The sequence below is a fragment of the Trichoderma breve genome, chromosome 1 (assembly GCF_028502605.1).
Source record: "Trichoderma breve strain T069 chromosome 1, whole genome shotgun sequence".
In the NCBI taxonomy this organism is placed as follows: domain Eukaryota; kingdom Fungi; phylum Ascomycota; class Sordariomycetes; order Hypocreales; family Hypocreaceae; genus Trichoderma; species Trichoderma breve.
This window is the reverse complement of record NC_079232.1, coordinates 5,712,303-5,730,433: the sequence shown is the minus strand read 5'-3', so window position 1 is coordinate 5,730,433 and position 18,131 is coordinate 5,712,303. Positions and strand designations below refer to the sequence as shown.

Below are 18,131 nucleotides of genomic sequence, written 5' to 3'. Positions count from 1 at the left end.
ATTTTGTTGTTTATAGCAGGCGTATTGGAACATTGTGGTCATTATCATGTTTGTTAGTTCTTCATTTAGAGTCCCATGCACGGCAGATACGCCGAGTTAGTCGTGGCAGAAATACAATGTTGGTTTTATTATTCGTCTATCTCTAACCGTCAGAGAAGGAAAGGCGACGACTTTCGGCCACGAACTAGAACATGTAACGAAACGTGATGGCTCTATCTCCCAAAGCCGACAACTCCTCTGACGTAAAATTGGCCGCCTCTCCATCCGCCAGCTTTTGCTCGCGCTTCTTGTTCACGGTGTAGTAGCTGAAGATTAGGATGCAGCTGGCGACGATCCCCATACAGATGAAGCCAAGCTCCAAGCCATGTCCTAGGATGAACCGGGGACCATCAGCCTGACGGTAAAAGTTGGATGCCATGGCCTAGGAAAGGAATGTCAGCGGCGGGGGCAATATCTAACAACGGCGCGCAAAGATGGGCATCCACTTACACCTCCAAGATTTCCGACCCCGATTTGAATAGCCATTCCAGCGCTGCGCTTGTAACTCCCAGACAAGTTGTTACATAGCCATGTGATAACTCCAGGAAATGCAGGATAAATGGCACAAGCAGCAATGAATATACCACCATAAACAACATGCGGATTCGACGAAGCGATACACCTAGAATAATGATTAGACATCATACTTGTTATTCAAGCAGCCGAGAGAGATGATGGGGTGGAGACATACATGGAGAAGCCGATTATCATCATCAAGAGGAAACCAATGATGAAGGGGCTGCGCTTCCCGACCCTGTCAGAAAAGTAGGCGCTGATGACAGCTAGGATAGCAGCAACAACGTAGATGGGTACCGTCATTAACTGGGCGGTACTCGATGTGTAATGCAGAGACTTGATGATGGTGGGAAGAAAGAGGGAGATGCCGTAGAGGGGACAAACAATCTAAAGTTCCCATTGAATATTAGTATAGTCAAAGAGATGGAAGGGAGCGAGCTAGTAAACTGAATGGTATGGCGGAAGACTTACACTCCAGTAAACGAAAATGTTGACCCAGACTTGCCAATCGGTAAAAGCTTGACGAACATACTTCCATTCGAATTCTTCGGCTTGTGCTACTTGAGCCTGGCCTACCTGGCCTTGGTATTTCAGACGATGAACAACAAAAGCACGCTCGTCCTCCGTAAGGAACTTTGCGGTTTCGGGAAAATCGTGAAGGAAAAAGAAGGCCATGGCTGCGACAAGTACAGTCGCGATGCCCTCCAGGATGAAAATCCATCTCCAGCCAGCAAGTCCGCCGACGCCGTCCATTTTACTGATTCCAAAGGCCAAAATGCCACTGAACGCTCCGGCGACGGAGGCGGCAGAGAAGAAGAGCGCTTGGCGGAGCTGAATCTCCTCACGGCAGTACCACATTGTCAGGTAGTACTATTCGTGTCAGTCGAAACATGTTGTCATGGTTCCAAACAAGGTAAAACTTACAGCCACGCCGGGAAACAGGCCAGCTTCTGTTACTCCCAGGAACAAACGAGCCGCCAACAGACCCCGAAAGCTCTGGACGATACCCATGAGAGTCATGACAACACCCCAACAGACCATGATCAATGGCAACCAGCGGCTAGGGCGCAGCTTCTTCAAGAGCAGGTTGCTAGGAACCTCGAACGCTGCATAGGTAAAAAAGAAGACGGTGAGACACCAGTTGTACTGGCCCGGCGACATGTTGAGGTCTTCCTGAAGTCCTTCGATTTTGGCATTGCCAATATTTCCGCCTTGTCGCAGTCAGCTGATTGAACTTGCGCTGTACTTTATAATCAACTTACGGTCGAGAAACGAGAGGAGATATAGAGCCGAAAGCATTGGCAGTAATCGGATATCCATCTATATCAGCATAGTGTTAGGAGAGCTGGCGCGACTAGCGATTCTTGGGTTCCATGATAGAGAGTCACGTACCTTGCGCAGAATCTTCTTTTCATCAACGTCGGCAAAGGTTCCGAGAGCAGGCTCAGAGCCTGTTGTGAGGTTGCCTGCCGCTACATCTTGAATCTTCTCAACCTCTGCCTTCTCAGAGGCATGGTTTCCGGCGTCCATTGCGCTTTGTAGGTCAAAGTGTAACACCGGAGACAACGAATGCTACGGAATCTTGTCAGAAAACGTGGTGATCAGGTCAGAGAGTTGGAGAAAAGAGGAGGAAAAAGAGAAAAGAAGGGTGGTCAATGGCAGGGTTACATCCGAGGGAAGAGCTGTCTTGTCTCAGATGAGGGGGACGACAGATGATAAAGGGACGGCGTATTACTTGAAGAGCCCGCCGTCCAAGGACCCATGCTTAGGAGCTGACTTGTTCCGAGCTGCCGCTGCTGTCCTTGTTGTTCTCTAGTAATAGCAGTTGGGGGAACTTGAGATTCTGGGGTGACCCACGATGTTGCACTCATCCATCATTCTTCTCCACAATGCGGGTTAGCACATACAGCATCATTTGACGGACACGCGCACAAACCCTGGCAGTTGGCCTCGGGATTTACAAGGACTCACACCATCCAAAGGTCACTGGCGTCAAGGTTGTTGTCTCTTCGGTGGAGCGGCTCTCTTCTATGGCGCCATGAGAGCCAGGAAAATTGATCAATCGGGAATGGTAAGGCCAGTAGACGATGTCGATCAACTTCCGAAATCTGGGGCCGAAGCTAGAGTATCTGCTCAAAGTGCTGTCTCTAATACTGCAGAGACAAAAACTCGCTGGTTGGTTGATTGATTGATTGAATTGCTGGATGGCTGGCTGACTGACTCGTATGTTTGAACCTTGTCAAGCCGTCGAATGCGCAAACACCCGACGGGATCACAAACAGCTGTGATGAGATTATGGGTATTGGGGGGATTCAAGGAACCTTGCGATCAACGGTCTCCAAACGGCATCGGCTTTCTCACTTCTCCACACGCAAGATTCTCGATCCATGGCTTCTACAGGGCATTCAGAGGTTCTAGGCTGCGCTAAACTCCCCTAACTCGCTAACTCAGGGCCGTCGATTGGCTTTCGCTGCCCCTGCACTTGCGGGGTAGCAGCCTAGAAATCCGTGGGGTAAGAACGCCCAGGCCTGGGCTTGCTGGGCTAGTCATGCCTCTCGCTAGTTTGCTGCTGGAGAGGGCAAAAAGGAACTCGTAGCCTCTTGCCCCCAAGGAGGGAGACCGCCGTTTCCCCGCACGGTCGAGTGGCAGGAACAGAAGAGAAATTGGCGGTTGTGGTGCGATGACGCAGAAAACTCGGCATTCCAGCCAATGAGTGGCCAGGGCTTATCTCTGACTGAGTCGCGGACTCTCTCCGAGATGCTCCTGCTCAGACTTGGTTTGAGCACGATACCAAGCACGTAGATAGTAAGTATTACGGTTGAGACAACACTTGGCAACTGTACTAATCACAATCGAAAGAAAATGGACTATCAGGCCGCCTCGGATGGATGCATGAATCGAACAAGCCTTTGCTGGCAATCTTACGTAGGAATAGGTAGTACCAGATGGAATCTTGCATGCTTAGTCGATTAGGACCTATCTCAAGAAACATAATAAAAGCCTTTGTGCAACCGACACATTCTGGTCTTTCTGAAAGGCCCTCGCAAAACTACCAGATACTACCACTGGTAAATTAATGCCGAATCACTGGCTACTGCCTCGGCCTTTACTGGAGCAAAAAATAAAGAAGCGGGTGGCGTCGACGCGGCGTAACAAGAAGCGAACTAGCGACCAATTGCAAAACGTTGCTTCCACGGCAGTCATGAGTGTCCGCTTTTTTATCGTACATACTCGAGTAAAGTTTCAATTCTCTCCGCCCTAGACTGATGTCTCGCTGTGGAACTAGCATTGCAGGGCTTGCTTCATACCTACTTGGGTTCCTAGATACCTCAAGTACGAGTCAGCACGGTTATGATAGATCCGTTCATATGTTGGTGATAGAGTTTGATCTATCAACTTTAGGCTGATGTTTTGTGTATCTTTGTTGTAGTTTCCATTGGCCGCTATCATGTCATCAAATTTCTCAACCAGGCTTGCCATGTGAGATGAAGGCCCAGCGGTAAGACCGGAAGATCACACATTGCGGATTGCTTGAAGAAATTGGTAGAGTGTAATCTGTAGGTCCTATTCCTGTTGACCACCAGCACTCGCAATACAGCCCGTCGCATGAACAGCAAAGCGAGCCATCAAACTATATAGCAGTTATTTCTGCATGTAACGCACATGTTAGTGCTCAGCTGGAATGATCCAGGCTGTCAACAGCGATATACGCAGCTTCTCTATTTTCATGCTATAGCTTGTGCGGTAAGTTCCATATGCATTATTAGTATGAAGTCCAAGAGTCAGTACTTCAATACTAATTTTTGACAGCCTTTCTTGACGCGGAATGGAACTCGTACAGCGAAACCAAGCCACCCAACGACGGAAGTTCCCGAGAGAAGCTCGGAACGAGCTCCTCAGTCAACCGGGCCGTGATATGCCCAATTTTACTTGACCCTTTGCGATCACGAAACTCGTGCCGTCTGGTGAGCCGGTGGCTTCCGAGAAGCTCATTACCGGAAGCAATAGATTCTGCCAATCCATCAAGCCTTCGGGTTGATCTGCACAACGGCTGTCGACAAAGCAGAGACGCAAGACGGCCGCACCGCTATGCCCACCGGTTTACGACATACCATATGCATCGATTTGATCGCTACTAGTCATGATCCCTCCGTGTTCTCTGATGTGTACAAAACCAAATGGGATCGGCCAGATATGTACATTTGCCATCGCTGGAGCGTTCATGCCCACCTTGGACATTCTGTTATTACCGGAGCCAGCTCTCTACGTATATACCAAACTGAACAACTTCTGATGGACACTTTGTTCTGCTGGAAGAGGAAGAGACAGATGGTGGGATAAGCGTCCAAGATTCGCCTACTTGCAGATGGCACCAAGTAGCAACCGTTCCTGGGTAGTGAGCATAACAGCATCGTATGTGAATATAAAGCGACCGTTTAATACCAATGCACTAGCAAACAAGCACTTCTTTCAGAGCATAGCATTCAACCTGATTGATGCAATCTGAGCTGAAGGCTTTCTGTATGCTAATGCTGCATCGAGGGCGCCTAGCCGCAAGGTGGCTGACATTAGTGGTGATTAAATCATTTCAGCTGATGCACCTGGACTGGCGAGCATGTGATTTCTTGGAATGTGTTAGTCTTCCAAGGGGTACGCCACAGCCAATTTGCTTTAATTGAACTAAGGTTGATAGGATGGCTGGGACCTTCTCAGAAACTCAGGTGCGCGCGGAAGCCCCCATCCTCTTCGCCATCCGCCCTGCCCTCTTTGACTGGTCCGGTGCGTCAACTTGGTATGCACTCTTCAGCTGAAGGGAACTTATACTCTCCAGCTGAATGAAGCCTGAACCAGCTGAATAGCACTTCCGTCATCATGTTATAAGGCTCATTCACTGAGATAGCCTGTCAAATCCTATATCACAGGATTTATACGGCCATAAATATGCGGCCGACCTGTGTCGTTCACTAGACATACTCGTTCCTGGATCGCCACAAATCAACATAAAGGGGGGTTTTTTTTTTCTCACTCACTTCGACAACTCTCTCCCACCAACGTTGTTCGTTATCTACACTCGTGGTCAACTATCTGGCAAATCTTTCTCATGGCTCCAAATCTCAATGACCCGAATGGGCTTGTGAATTTACACAAACTCGCTCAAGAGGTGGAAAACATTGCACCCGACGATAAGTCGGTCCCGATTGTCTTTGGTAGGTCTCAAAAACCTTCTCCAGCTCGAGTACTAACGCAGCAAAGTACCGGGTTTCACAGGCTGGGGAGCTCCTTTATTCGGTGCCATCAACTACTTTGGCGGCGAAATTGACATCGCGACCCTCTTGGCCAATAGAGGCTATACAGTGATCGTCGCTTCCATTGCTCCCATATCGACAAACTGGGAACGCGCTTGTGAGCTATACAGGCAGCTTACTTTTGGGCAGTATGTTTCTCACTACCTAGGCACTTCAATACTTTAGGCTCATTTTTATCAGATTTAGCACAGTTGACTTGACGACAAATACCCTTGCGGAGAAAAATGATGTTGATGTGAAATATGGTAATTATTTTGGGCCAGGCCGTGGCCCAAAGCGAACCTGCACCACCAACAGAAGGCGCGCCATCCTATATTCACATTCGCCGGGCTTCGATAACTGGAAATGGGACAAAGATCATAAAGTTCATTTTGTCTGTCATTCTCAAGGCGGAAATACGGTGCGCTTTCTTTTAGATCTAATGAGACGTAACAACGGATATTTGCATACGGAATATTTTGGCCAGCCAGGGAGGGATGACTGGGCCATCTCAGTCACCACTCTCGGGACCCCTCACCGAGGAACTACGATTATCGATGTTCTCGAGAGTTTTGTTGATGTATGTATTGACATGGCCCAGCCCTTACAATGACCAAGGTTCCAAAGACTAATGAACTCAGCGACAATTGTGCGCCGCTGTCGGGCTCATTGCAAGACTCTTTGCTACAGCCTCCTTCTATCCTCCAGAAAAGAGAGCCTTTGACCTCCAGCTTGACCACTGGGGAATCTGTAGAAATACTGGAGAAACATTCCAAGGCATGCTTGAACGCCTAGAATCGCCCGATGGCCCCGTGTGGAAGTGGCTATATTCCAAGAACAACGGGTTTTACGACAACAGCATCGAAGGTGTCCATGAACTCTCCCAGAAAACAATCAACACCTCGCCAAACATCTTCTACTTCAGCCTATCGTTTCATGCAACAAAACCTTTTCCTACCGGTTGGCCAGACTGGGGCAAGGTCGCATTAAACGAGTTTCCCTTCAAGACAGGGATCCCAATCCCGTTCCTCGGACAGCTGACGAACATGGTGGTTAATGGGGCATGGGCATTTCTCCCAGCGATCGTTGATTTCCCTGCTTTCGTACAATGGATCACACAATCAGTGATTACTAGGGTTCTCCGGATACAGGGTTACAATATGAAGCTTCCTAGTCCAGGAGAGTACATTCCGCGAGAGGACGTCATACCAATAATGATGCCAACTGTCTATGCAATGGGTGGCCAGCAGCTTACGCAGGCGCAGAGGGAGATTTTAGAGCCCGGTTTTGAAGACTGGCTCCAGAATGACGGCATCGTCAACACCGCATCCATGGCGGGTCCGCGTGGGAGCGTCAGAAGCGTCGGCTCCCTGCCTGACGTCGATTTTAGCATCCCCGGAAAGCGAGATATCTACTGGCACTTGGGCGTCAACGACACCATGGACCATGCAGATGAGATTGGAATTTTTATTGAACGGGATACGGTGAGGCCCCTGATTTCTTGCTGCTAAAAACCTTGACTAAATGTAGAGCAGTCGGTTGCCATGCAAAATATGTATCTCAACATTGCAAATTTGATATCACGGCTGCCTCATTAGCCTAACCTAAGGATGTGCAAAGGTAACTGGCTAGAATATCGTTTAGTTGATAAAGATCTGACTCTGTGGCAGAATGTCTAAGCAAGGTCAAGCAGAACAGATGGAGTGGTGATGCTAGTCCAATCCTTGAAGCAGCAAAGAAAAGTTTGGCGAATCGGAGTTATTCATCGTCTATGGGGTCTATGGAGTGCAAAAGTGATTTATGGGACGATACTGGGCGTCCGTCGATCCTCGGGCACAGACGGAGGTCGTCTTTTTACTGATGAGTGAGATCTCCTTGGCCAGCGGTTTGGACGAATCGCTCAAGTCCTCCCAGTTTTCGTATCATATCAGGATAATTAACTCAACACATTTATATGGATATTGATGCTATACTGTACAATCATCTTCATTGGCCATGGACCTTTTCCTCGAACCTCCTAAGCCTCCATCCCATTCTGTTTGTCACTGGCCATTTTAGTGGTGCGCCAAAGCGGAAGCTACAAGATTGCGGCCACTAGCGCCGATTCAAGCCAGCAGCCCCTTCCTTCCTACTCTAAGCAGCTGCCCCACCTAAAAATTGCGACTGGAGGCAATCTGGCCGCGATAAGAGCGATTGGAGTTTTTTTTTCCTCTTATCGTCGCAAGCTCTCGACAGTCGCGCCCAGCTGTCTTCCACATTCACCCGCGACTCGAAACGCCAATTCTTTTTATCTTTCCTTCTTTTTAATTCTCTAGACATTGTTCGCAAAATAATCCTGCACCATGAAGTCCAAGCGCGCCGCCGCCGCCTCGGAGGACGTCAAGCCCGCCGATGTGCCTCAAGACTTGCCCGAAAAGAAGCGCAAGCGCAGCGATGACGATGCCGAACCAGGCAGTGAAGTGAGAAAGTCCAAGAAGCCTAAGTCCAAGGAGGACAAGAAGAAGAAGAAGGAGAAGAAGGAGAAAGAAAATAAAGAAAAGGCAGAGAAGAAGCCGAAAAAGGACAAGTCCAAATACAACAACAAGACCCGAAAAGAGAAGAAAGAGGAGCGCAAGGACATTCAGGATCTTCCTGAAGGCATGGATATTGACGATGACGAGGTGAACACAAAGCCAAAGAAGGCAGAGCCCAAGTCTGAACCCAAGACAGACGGAAAGACAGATGCCAAGAAGGAGGAGAAGAAAGAAAAGAAGGACAAGAAGGACAAGAAAGAAAAGTCCAGCAAGAAAGAGTCCAAGAAGGAGAAGTCCTCCTCCTCGAACGACGTGCCCCAATCCGGAGATGTCATCGACCTCGACTCGTCCTCAGCCCAGAAGGCGGGCCGCAACATTGTCTTTGTCGGCAACCTTCCCTACACCGCCACAGCGGCGTCCATCACGGCGCATTTCGCTACTCTGAAGCCCGTTGCCGTGCGGTGCCTGACGAAGAAGGAGGATCCCAAGGTCTGCAGGGGCATTGCATTTGTCGAGTTCGCAACCCCGACGCACCAGAGGACGTGCCTGGACAAATTCCACCATTCCATGTTTGAGGACGGCATCTCTCCGGCGAGAAAAATCAATGTTGAACTGACGTGAGTTTTAACATGCAACAAATTATATCACAAATCGAAAAAAGAAAGTCAATGCTAACCTTTGGTGTTTCTTTCAAACAGTGCTGGAGGAGGCGGAAAGAGCCAGGGCCGCCAAGACAAGATCAACGAGAAGAACAAGAAGCTCGACGAGAACCGAGCCAAGCGCATCGAAAAGGAGAAGACAGCCAAGGAAGAGAACCAGACCAATGGCAAGTCCAGCGGCCCGTCCAGGATGGACATTCACCCGAGCCGTCTTGCCCGCCTCCCTGGCCTTGGAAACTTGTTCAAATAATCTACCATGTTGATGATGCCGCTTGAAATCTTCATGTATGCTTTCTTTTGCGCTTATTTGTCGCTGCCCTTGGTCAGATACGGCCTGGTTTATTCTGTTTATTTGTTGTTCCTTGATTATTTCGATTTAATCCGCCGGTGGCCGCCTATTGTTGTTTTTCATATGAGACTGTGACGATAGAAACCCGAGGCTTTGTGGCTGAATCAATCTACCGTCTATGAGAACCGGGATGTATGTATCAAGCATCGGAAACGAAAAAGTGGCACATTCCGCTTCATTAGGATAGCATGGTTGCACGAGAGACAGAGGGAAAGAGGAAAACTTGCTGGAAGAGAGATACCCCCAATAGAATTGGACGGAACTTGGTCTTTCATATGCATTCTGCCAGCTCTTGAGCCAACACGTCAAAGACTGCCCTCTAAATGCCGGTATAATACATACCAAACATCATCCGCAATGCATTTGCCATCTATAGATACCAAAGCAACCCAAAAATATCATAAAAAGGAGTCAAGGAATGAATAGCAGCGGGACGAGGAGAAAAATAATGTTTCAAAAATATTCTTTCAAGCAATGTAGAAAACGACTGGCGCAAAGCAAAACAAAAATCGTTAATTTGCCAGACGCCATGGATCGGTAATATTTTCTTTCATCTTCCACCTTCTAGGACCATCGAGATGGCGTCAGAATCTTGCCGTCCTGTCAACAAATGTCATTTTCTGGCTTGCTGCAACCCTATCAACAGTACCAGGAAAATGGGGGGAATCTCAAGACACAGGACAGCCATATTCATTAAAAAAGAAATCTCCTTTTCGGGGCCCCGACCCTCTTTCACCCTTCGTCTCGTCCTCCACTCTCCATTAATAACTAAGTCGGTCTAGTTCATCGAAATACGTCCCGGTGAGGAGCTTCTGTAATGTACACCGTTCTAAGGTGACCCAAAAAAAATTCGTGCGGCGGCGACGGCGGCAGCTCGAGATTGGAAATCGTTCGTAAAAGAAATTCTAACAGAGGCCTTCGCTGCCCAAGATGCTACAGATGGGAAAACGAAAATGGCTTCGCGAGAAATCTTTACAGGATGGAACACTTGGATTTCTTGGCCTTGGACGCTTGCGGGGTGGGATTCAGAACCGCACTGGAGAGACACGAAACGTTAGCCCCGGGTAGGAAGGCGGGTACAACAAAAGGAGAGCATAAGAGGCCCATCCCAGGCCGTCGACGTTTACTTACCGGATAGCCTCGTCAAAGACGCTCTTGAGGTTTCGCTGCGTAAGAGCAGAACACTCTATGTACTTGTAGATGATCTTGTTCGCCTTGTTGACCTCCTTGACGTAGTTCAGGACGTTCTCGTATTTGACTGGCTCCATGTGTTGCTTGGTCAGAGTAGCCCTGGTGGCAGGGTCATCTCGAAGATCGATCTTGGTGCCGACCAGAATGATTGGGGTTCCAGAGGAGTGGTGAGTGATCTCGGGGAGCCACTGGTTATGGTCAGATATTTTGGTTCTTCTCACCAGACAAAAGTAGGAGATGTATATCGTACCTTGGCAGCAACGTTGTCGTAGGATGGTGGGCTCACAACGGAGAAACAGATGAGGAATACATCAGTCTGGGGATAGGACAAGGGTCGGAGTCTATCATAATCCTCCTGACCTGCAGTATCCCAAAGACCCAGACTGATTGGCTTGCCATCAACAATGACGCTAGCAGAGTAGTTGTCAAACCTGTCATGGGAATTTCAATGTCAGCCAAGAAGTCGCAAACCCAATTTTTCTTTATACATCGAAAGGCGGTACTGACACGGTCGGGATGTACTCTCCGGGGAAAGCATTGGTCGTGTACGAGATGAGCAGACACGTCTATTAATCGCAGTTAGTCGATAGGAACTAGCTTGGAAGATAGGAGGTGCAAGTCAAGATGGTTACATACCTTGCCGACGGCACCGTCACCGGTCACGACACACTAAAGGAGACAGGAGGCGTCAGTACCAAAGAAGAAAAAAACTATCATAGTCGGAGAGAAGTAGATGACTGCGATTTACCTTCAACGATTGAACTCCAGCTTGCGCCATTTCGTCCCGAGATGAGGCTGTGACTTGACGATGGTTCTACTGTCCTGATTGTTCAGTTTACGGCGGTATGGTATGGTGTTGATGCGTTGGAGGGGTTGGTAAGAATCGAAATAACGAGTCGGTGGAGGCTGGATTGGGCGAGGGGCTGGGCGTTGCGCGGTGTATATTGGAATAGGATAGGGACGGATCTGGCGCGAGGGGACGGGAGGACAAAGAATTAGATGACGAGAGCAAGATGGAGGAATGGCTGGAGAGAGATGGAAAGCGGGAATCGGAGATGGGATGATGGCGGCGTCTCGGTCTGGAGAGGGTTTCAAGGCTGCATCAACGTCAGAAGCAGGTTGACACAGTGGAACGGGGTTCAGCCGCAGGAGGTGAAGCTGCAAGAGACCCGGGCAAAGTCGAGGGCGATATCAGCAGCTTAGCAGTAGCAGGAGCAGTAGCAGAATCAAAAAGCACCCACTGCTAACTTGATTCCGGCCTAGTCCGTCTTGCCAGTTGCTAGGAGATGTGCTAGGAGACGGGAAAAAGACCTGCGACTGGTGCTGCACGTACTCGCACCCTGTTGATTCTTGTATCTGCTAGCGCCACTGGAGCTGGTGGAGTCGGAATCGAGGGGGAGGCAACGAGCGATAGGCTCCGGACCTACGAACGCGTTTCGTCTGCAAGGGAATTCGAGGGGGGAAGGACAAATCAGATGGCCGCACCAACAAGAAACATGATGCAAGGGAGCTCGCGAGGCGCTGTGAAACCTGAGGAGAGGCGGATGGCGGATGGCGGGCCAGCCAGGGCGGGACGAATCAGGAAATAGGAACAAGAAGAAGCAGAAAAAAGAAACAAGCTCTCCTTTTGCGTCTGCTAGTCACTAGCCCAGTGTGTATGGTGCGTGTGTGTGCTGCGCGCGTGTGTGATGGGATGGTGAAAGGAGAAGATGGAAGGGAACAGGGCACTTTGATTTGTTACGGGCAAGATGACTTACCGTCTAGTTCGGGATAGGTGAATCTGGATGGTTTTATTTGACCGGACAAAGGCAGACTCGAGGATTGAAAGACTCAAATGCCCATCAAGCTTACCTTGGTCCAAGTTGGCGACAAAAGATCAAGATGGATGCGTGTGGCTGTTGGTGGGGAGGAGAGGCGAGGAAGAAGAGAGAAACAGCCCAGCACCAAAAAGACCCCCGGCACGGTACGTACCCTGTCCACAGCGAGTCGAGTCAAGGTCAAGGTCAAGCAAGTCGCCTGACCCGAGATGCATTTGCAAGGCAAGGGCCCGCAAGTCGAGATTGCCAAGGCGGCCGGATATGATGTGACGGGAATCCAGCTGTGATTGTGCATGTCATTGCAGCGGAAAGGCTCTAGAAGGAATGCAGTGCATGCAGCATGTCGATTGCCTTATACCCATCCGCTCTTTTGGTGGGTTTGATTGATACTACAGAAGGCTGTGGAATTTGGACTTGGGACAGAGTCCGTCGTGAACTAGGCGCCGAGGACTAGCCAGACTCATCCAAGCTCTAGATTAGCAGCTTGTAGGCTCTTGTTGGTCTCGCATAAAATCGAATTGGACAATACGAAGTGCGTACTGCAGCTGCTTACGCGCGGGCGACGCTGAGTGGCGGGCACACGATCATGGGACGGAGAACCCCGTTGCTTCTCCTTTGCTCGATGTCGACAGCAGCCCTGCCCCTATCACCAAGCGACGCACTGGAAATGAGCTTACGGTGGTGAAGAGAGTCGCCAACAAAATTACGTATAGAAGAAACACTCAAAGGAGCCGGAGATAAACGACGGCTAGGATATTGGGCGTTTTGCTTTGCAGGTGTTTTTTATTTTTATTTACACGTATTACTCGATGCTCTGCAAATCAAGGCGAGGTACCAGGACAGATACACGCACGTATCTCTTATTATGCTCATTCGCCGCATTTACCAACGGGCAGGAGAGCAGTGTTGGCAGGCAATGAATCAATTGAAAAAAAAAAAAAAAAAAAAAATTTTCTTCGATTCTCGCGCGACGGTCGGTGCTCTAGCTAGGTGATTTTCTGTGACAACTCTGTTGCTATTTTGAAACACACGCCGCCTCCAAACCAAATCTGACGTAGCCTTGCACGACGCCAAGATGGGGTGTTGGTTCCAACTGCCGCAAGTCCTGGTGCTTCCATTACTCGTATCACATGTGCTTTTCTCCGTGATGTGTAACAAGGAGAAGCTATATCGTGACATTGACGGAAGACGACAAGGGATGGAGGTGTGGAGGGGCAATGCATTGACGCTGCTCTGAAGCTGAAGCTTCCGTGCTACAATTCAATGCGTAGGGCACTTAATCTATCCACATGTCCCGAAGATTGGCTCTGCTTCCCCAGATCTGCCGTGCCTAATCCACGTCTAAGGGGGCCCCTTCAGCGTCAGATCCCACCCTAGATGCGACTGTGGCTTGTTCTCGAGACCAGAAACGAAGGGATGCGTTGCTAAGCACAGGATAGCGCAGCCACATCGAGAAGCTAGCACACATGCTGCAGGTGTTTGTCATGCGGCTCTGGGATATCTGCACCTTAAAAGCCGGAATCTCTTATAAAAAGCAAATGCGGTTTTGAAGGCTAAAAGGGGGCACTCTGAGCTCGACTTTGTGAGCTTCGAGGCTGTTGCTGAAGTTGATTGTCTTTGCAAGTCTCGGATGATGCAAAAGTAGCTCTCATATTGCCAGCAGGTAGCAACATATCAATAGTTACGATGCCGCATGATCATTGGAAGCCTAAAATTACACCAACTATTAGCTTGAACAGCATGGCGTTAGATTTCTAGTCGAATTGGAGCAGCCTCAGAGCACGTCTATCTCCTTTGAACCGTCGCCAAGAATCGGTCAATGTCTATTATAACATTCTCCTATTCAACAAGATGCTTCAAATGATGAATAGATACCCGCAAGGCTGAGATCGAAGCAGTTTGGTCGACACAGAAGGCGTTTTCTTTGGCGTTTGTGCAGGCAATAGATGCCTTGGGAGTTGCTGCAAATCTACATGTACGTACACGCATCTATTCTTAAGGCCTACACCGCCAATGGCAGAAACAAAGGAAGGACACCTAGAGTGAACTTCGAAGAACATTGAACTTTTTGAACCACCGACATCTCAGCATTCCAACAAGAGCATGAATACTCTCGAAGCCAAGCAATCGCCGTGCCAAAATCTATGTCACCTTACGGAACGCAGCCAAAATAGAGCAATCGTCTGCTTTCATTCTGCAAGTTCATGCAGCTATTGTTTGGCATCTTCAACAACCATTCGTAGGTGCTCAAAGATGTCCATCGGGATATTGACAATATCTAACTAGTCTCTGCATTTTCCCCCTCGCAGATCTTCAACCACTATCATTCGATTGCCGAATATGTCCTCTCCATTAAGAAAACCGCGCTCAATGCACCCGTGTCAATTGAAGCATTAAAGATAACCGTACACGATTCTTTATTGCGCGCCTTCCTTTAGTTCAATTATGAGAACAGCATTCGGATGAACCTTTGATTACGCTCAAGGACATGTGCTTCCTGGACTACGTGTTTGTACTAAACTCTGATCTGACAGAAAGACTTTCGAAAGATTTATCTGAAGCTGAATCGCACAAACAGTTTCAAGTTCGAAGTGCAGCTACGGCGCCCTCCAGTTTCCAAAACAGAAGAGAAAATGACAGCCTCCGGGTTCCTCAAGTGACGAAACCGTCCAGTTTCAAAGAGCCAAAAGCAGCTATGATGTTAAAATCGACAGATGGTGTTCGTTAAGACTCAGAACGCGTCTGCCACCTGCTCTTAACTCTGAGCGAGGCTGCATGTAGCTATTGTCGAATTGCTTCTGTGATGCACTTGGCAAAGGCTGTCCGGTTCCGCAACAAGAAGCGTGTTATTGGAGATTTGCTTTCAACCTCGAGAGATGTTTTCGTCCTGGGCAAGTCGAGTAGTCAATTTCTACGCCAGATATACAAAAGTGACGGTTCTCTTCTTGTTCCAGTTTTTTGCAACGTTCGAGGATACAAGACACATCCTTTCCGATCCGTTCATCAATGACCATATCATCCAGATTATAGTGGGCAAAGCCGACTGAGACCAACAATAAGGAGCTCAAGGACCGGAAAGAACGCCACAAAGTCAATCCTAAGGATACTGGTGTCAGCTTTCGTAGCTTGGTTGCCATTACGATATCCTCACAGCGGCCGTTTCTCAGAATATCGTACGACCTATACGGTCGAGTGGTTGTGTATATATCCCTGATTGTGATAATATTATTCTCGATAGGATTCGGGTCTGCGCGAAGAGATGGGGCTGAAGAATATAGATGGGATGACCACTTGCTCCTATTCAGAGCCAAGCCAGGAACCAATGGAAAGAGCACTAGGACTGATCCAACAGACGGCACTCAGCTTCTAGTCTTCTATTTCACCAAGATTGCTTCAACAAACTTAATGCCGATAAACACTTCATCTAATCCAATCCACAATCGACAAAATCATGCGATCAGTACAGAAAACTCACGTTTATTCATGATGCCAGCGAGTAAAAGCTATAAGAAAGATTTAGAGGGAATATCCGAAATCCTGATACCGACTCCACATCCCAAATCCTGATACAAGTCAATTCAAGCTGTCGTAGATGGTGGCACACTGGCAAGCACTACGGGACGCGACGGATACCAACACTACATCTACGGTTCACGAGTCCATATTCAAGAGCAGGCAAATCAAGCATCCAGTCATTCCTGTATTGACACTGATTCTATTTCAATCAACACCAACAGCACATTCGTTTCACCTTCTCACAAAATAGGCGTACGGTGCCTTGTACCCTATACCTTTGAGACTAAGCAATACCCCCATAAGTGCGGCCTCGATGACGCCCCTAAGATACCAGCCGCTACAAGTTACCCCATTTATTCGAATAGGCACCCTTAACAGCACAGTCGTTCTAGTTCTCTATTCCCGCCAAAGTCGCCGAAAATGTTGAGAAACTTTAAAAGTCAGGAAACTCTGTTCGAAAACCCCACGAACCAATGCAAAAATAAAGTCTTGATATATCTGCGCGATCTGGAGAGGCACTAGCATGTTCTGAGGAGGCAACCCGGACGTGGTCGTCCATAGAAGTCACATTTATCAGCAGGGGCATACGTGTGTAAACCGAATCGGTTGCAAGGTCACAAAATTTGCATACACATGCGGGTATACCAAGAACTAAGAACCGCCCTGGTGCCTCCTGAATGACGCTTGTGACTAAGGAATACGCAAGGCAATACTTCAATTTACCACAGGTATTGGGGTGATCATCACAATGACGACCATGTGCTATTGTGCCGGAGAAAGAGCGTCTTCGAAGGAGCCAAGCTCCCACAGAGCTTGTGAACGACAATACATCATGGAGTGTAATTTTGAAACAAGCAATAAGTCATTGCGGACGAACAGCGGCCGCCGTCTGGTATCTCCGTAACAAGAGCCACCGTATCATGTCTTTGGCTGAATAGTCGCGCACTGCGACAAAAAAAAAATGACCAATAAGACACTTGCCCCCTCGCTTTTCCGCCGCGTCTGCCGCTTCTAACTACCACATGATTATACGTCAGTGTGGATGGGGCTTTAGAGACGTGAGGGACCCGATATGTGTCGGACCTTGCATTACGCGCTGAGTTTGCAGCTCTGATTACGACCATAACTTTCACTTAGAGTGGTTGGGGTATTCTGATGAGACATTGCCGACGAAGAAAAGCATAACATGAAGTGTTGGGAAGTGTTTGGCATCTCTAGCTGCGGTTTGATAGCCCGAATCGGAGATGTCTGGGATGTTCAACACCATGAGTGGTCCACGGCGTAAGGAGACGGCTAGATGATGTCTGATTTGGCTACATTGGGGAGTGAGCTACGAGTTCATCCCATGCTGATGGGGTATCCCGGTGAGATACGTCACGGAATCTTTCAGATCCCTCGGATGGCATATGCGCCGATCTAGGTTACATCTTGGCTAAACAAGTGGTATGTGCTCTGACAATAGTCTGGCTACAGCCCTCGTGAAAGCGGACTAGGATTCAAGCTTGATACTGAGAGCATTATATTGCAAAATTAAGACAAGATGGTCACCGGATGTCCCCCGAGCTAGAGACACGCCGTCCGAAAGTTCAGATGCCCCTGGTAGGCGGTATCAATGGAAGGCCGCTCGTGATGTCTTAGTGTATTAGATATACACCGGCCGAGAATTTTCGGGCATCTCAGAGAAAGCAACATTGAACTATGGAGTTGGCACCCCTTGCAGCGATGGAGCTGGAGGCAGGTCGGCCGAAGAACGACGAACATTTCGGAAGACCAAAATCTGTGTGATAATGTGATAATCTCAGCCGAGACATGCGGCCGAACATCTAAGAAAAAGCAAATCTGGTCGACCAGGTCCAAAAGACGAGGCCGAAAATATTCGGATTTCCAGAAAACACAGCTCTATTGGCTGGCAGCTTAGCTCCATACTGACGCCTTCTAAGAACAAGCGAGACATGATCAAGAGCCATGGAGTCTATCATATTGACGAACTCACTTGTCAGAAAGCTTTGACTGGCGAGTTAACTGAGACCCGCGTCAAGGAAAACAGGCTGACCTGAGAAAAAGCAATTCTATGGACTCTTTTTGAAGGCTAACCTATGTGACAGCTTCAGCTAATACGCCACAACGAATGAGACATGCAGCCCGAAAGATTTCGGGTTCCCAGAAAAGAACAATCACACCCACTGGAGGCTAGTTCTGCCTTCTGGATGACATGTTACCTTGGGGCGGCCTGGAACTGGATTTCT

The 18,131-nt window shown here is 48.6% G+C and overlaps 4 protein-coding genes across 4 annotated transcripts; 2 read left to right on the top strand and 2 right to left on the bottom strand.

Moving 5' to 3' along the window:
- Positions 1 to 184: 184 nt before the first annotated feature.
- Positions 185 to 2,085, bottom strand: T069G_01689 (major facilitator superfamily domain-containing protein; the record flags this gene model as incomplete). The annotated part of the gene is made up of 7 exons (XM_056168899.1): positions 185 to 421; positions 490 to 661; positions 731 to 942; positions 1,027 to 1,425; positions 1,480 to 1,766; positions 1,818 to 1,875; positions 1,948 to 2,085. The coding sequence occupies 7 exons, from the start codon at positions 2,083 to 2,085 to the stop codon at positions 185 to 187; spliced, it is 1,503 nt and encodes a 500-aa protein (XP_056034215.1).
- A 3,571-nt stretch (positions 2,086 to 5,656) lies between these two features.
- Positions 5,657 to 7,438, top strand: T069G_01688 (uncharacterized protein; the record flags this gene model as incomplete). Its single annotated transcript, XM_056168898.1, has 5 exons — positions 5,657 to 5,762; positions 5,809 to 5,989; positions 6,042 to 6,420; positions 6,482 to 7,324; positions 7,376 to 7,438. The coding sequence occupies 5 exons, from the start codon at positions 5,657 to 5,659 to the stop codon at positions 7,436 to 7,438; spliced, it is 1,572 nt and encodes a 523-aa protein (XP_056034214.1).
- A 744-nt stretch (positions 7,439 to 8,182) lies between these two features.
- T069G_01687 (RNA recognition motif domain-containing protein) lies at positions 8,183 to 9,262 on the top strand (the record flags this gene model as incomplete). The annotated part of the gene is made up of 2 exons (XM_056168897.1): positions 8,183 to 8,970; positions 9,052 to 9,262. The coding sequence occupies 2 exons, from the start codon at positions 8,183 to 8,185 to the stop codon at positions 9,260 to 9,262; spliced, it is 999 nt and encodes a 332-aa protein (XP_056034213.1).
- A 1,071-nt stretch (positions 9,263 to 10,333) lies between these two features.
- On the bottom strand, positions 10,334 to 11,330 carry T069G_01686 (ras family domain-containing protein; the record flags this gene model as incomplete). The annotated part of the gene is made up of 6 exons (XM_056168896.1): positions 10,334 to 10,397; positions 10,493 to 10,740; positions 10,803 to 10,983; positions 11,060 to 11,118; positions 11,189 to 11,221; positions 11,301 to 11,330. The coding sequence occupies 6 exons, from the start codon at positions 11,328 to 11,330 to the stop codon at positions 10,334 to 10,336; spliced, it is 615 nt and encodes a 204-aa protein (XP_056034212.1).
- Positions 11,331 to 18,131: the final 6,801 nt, after the last annotated feature.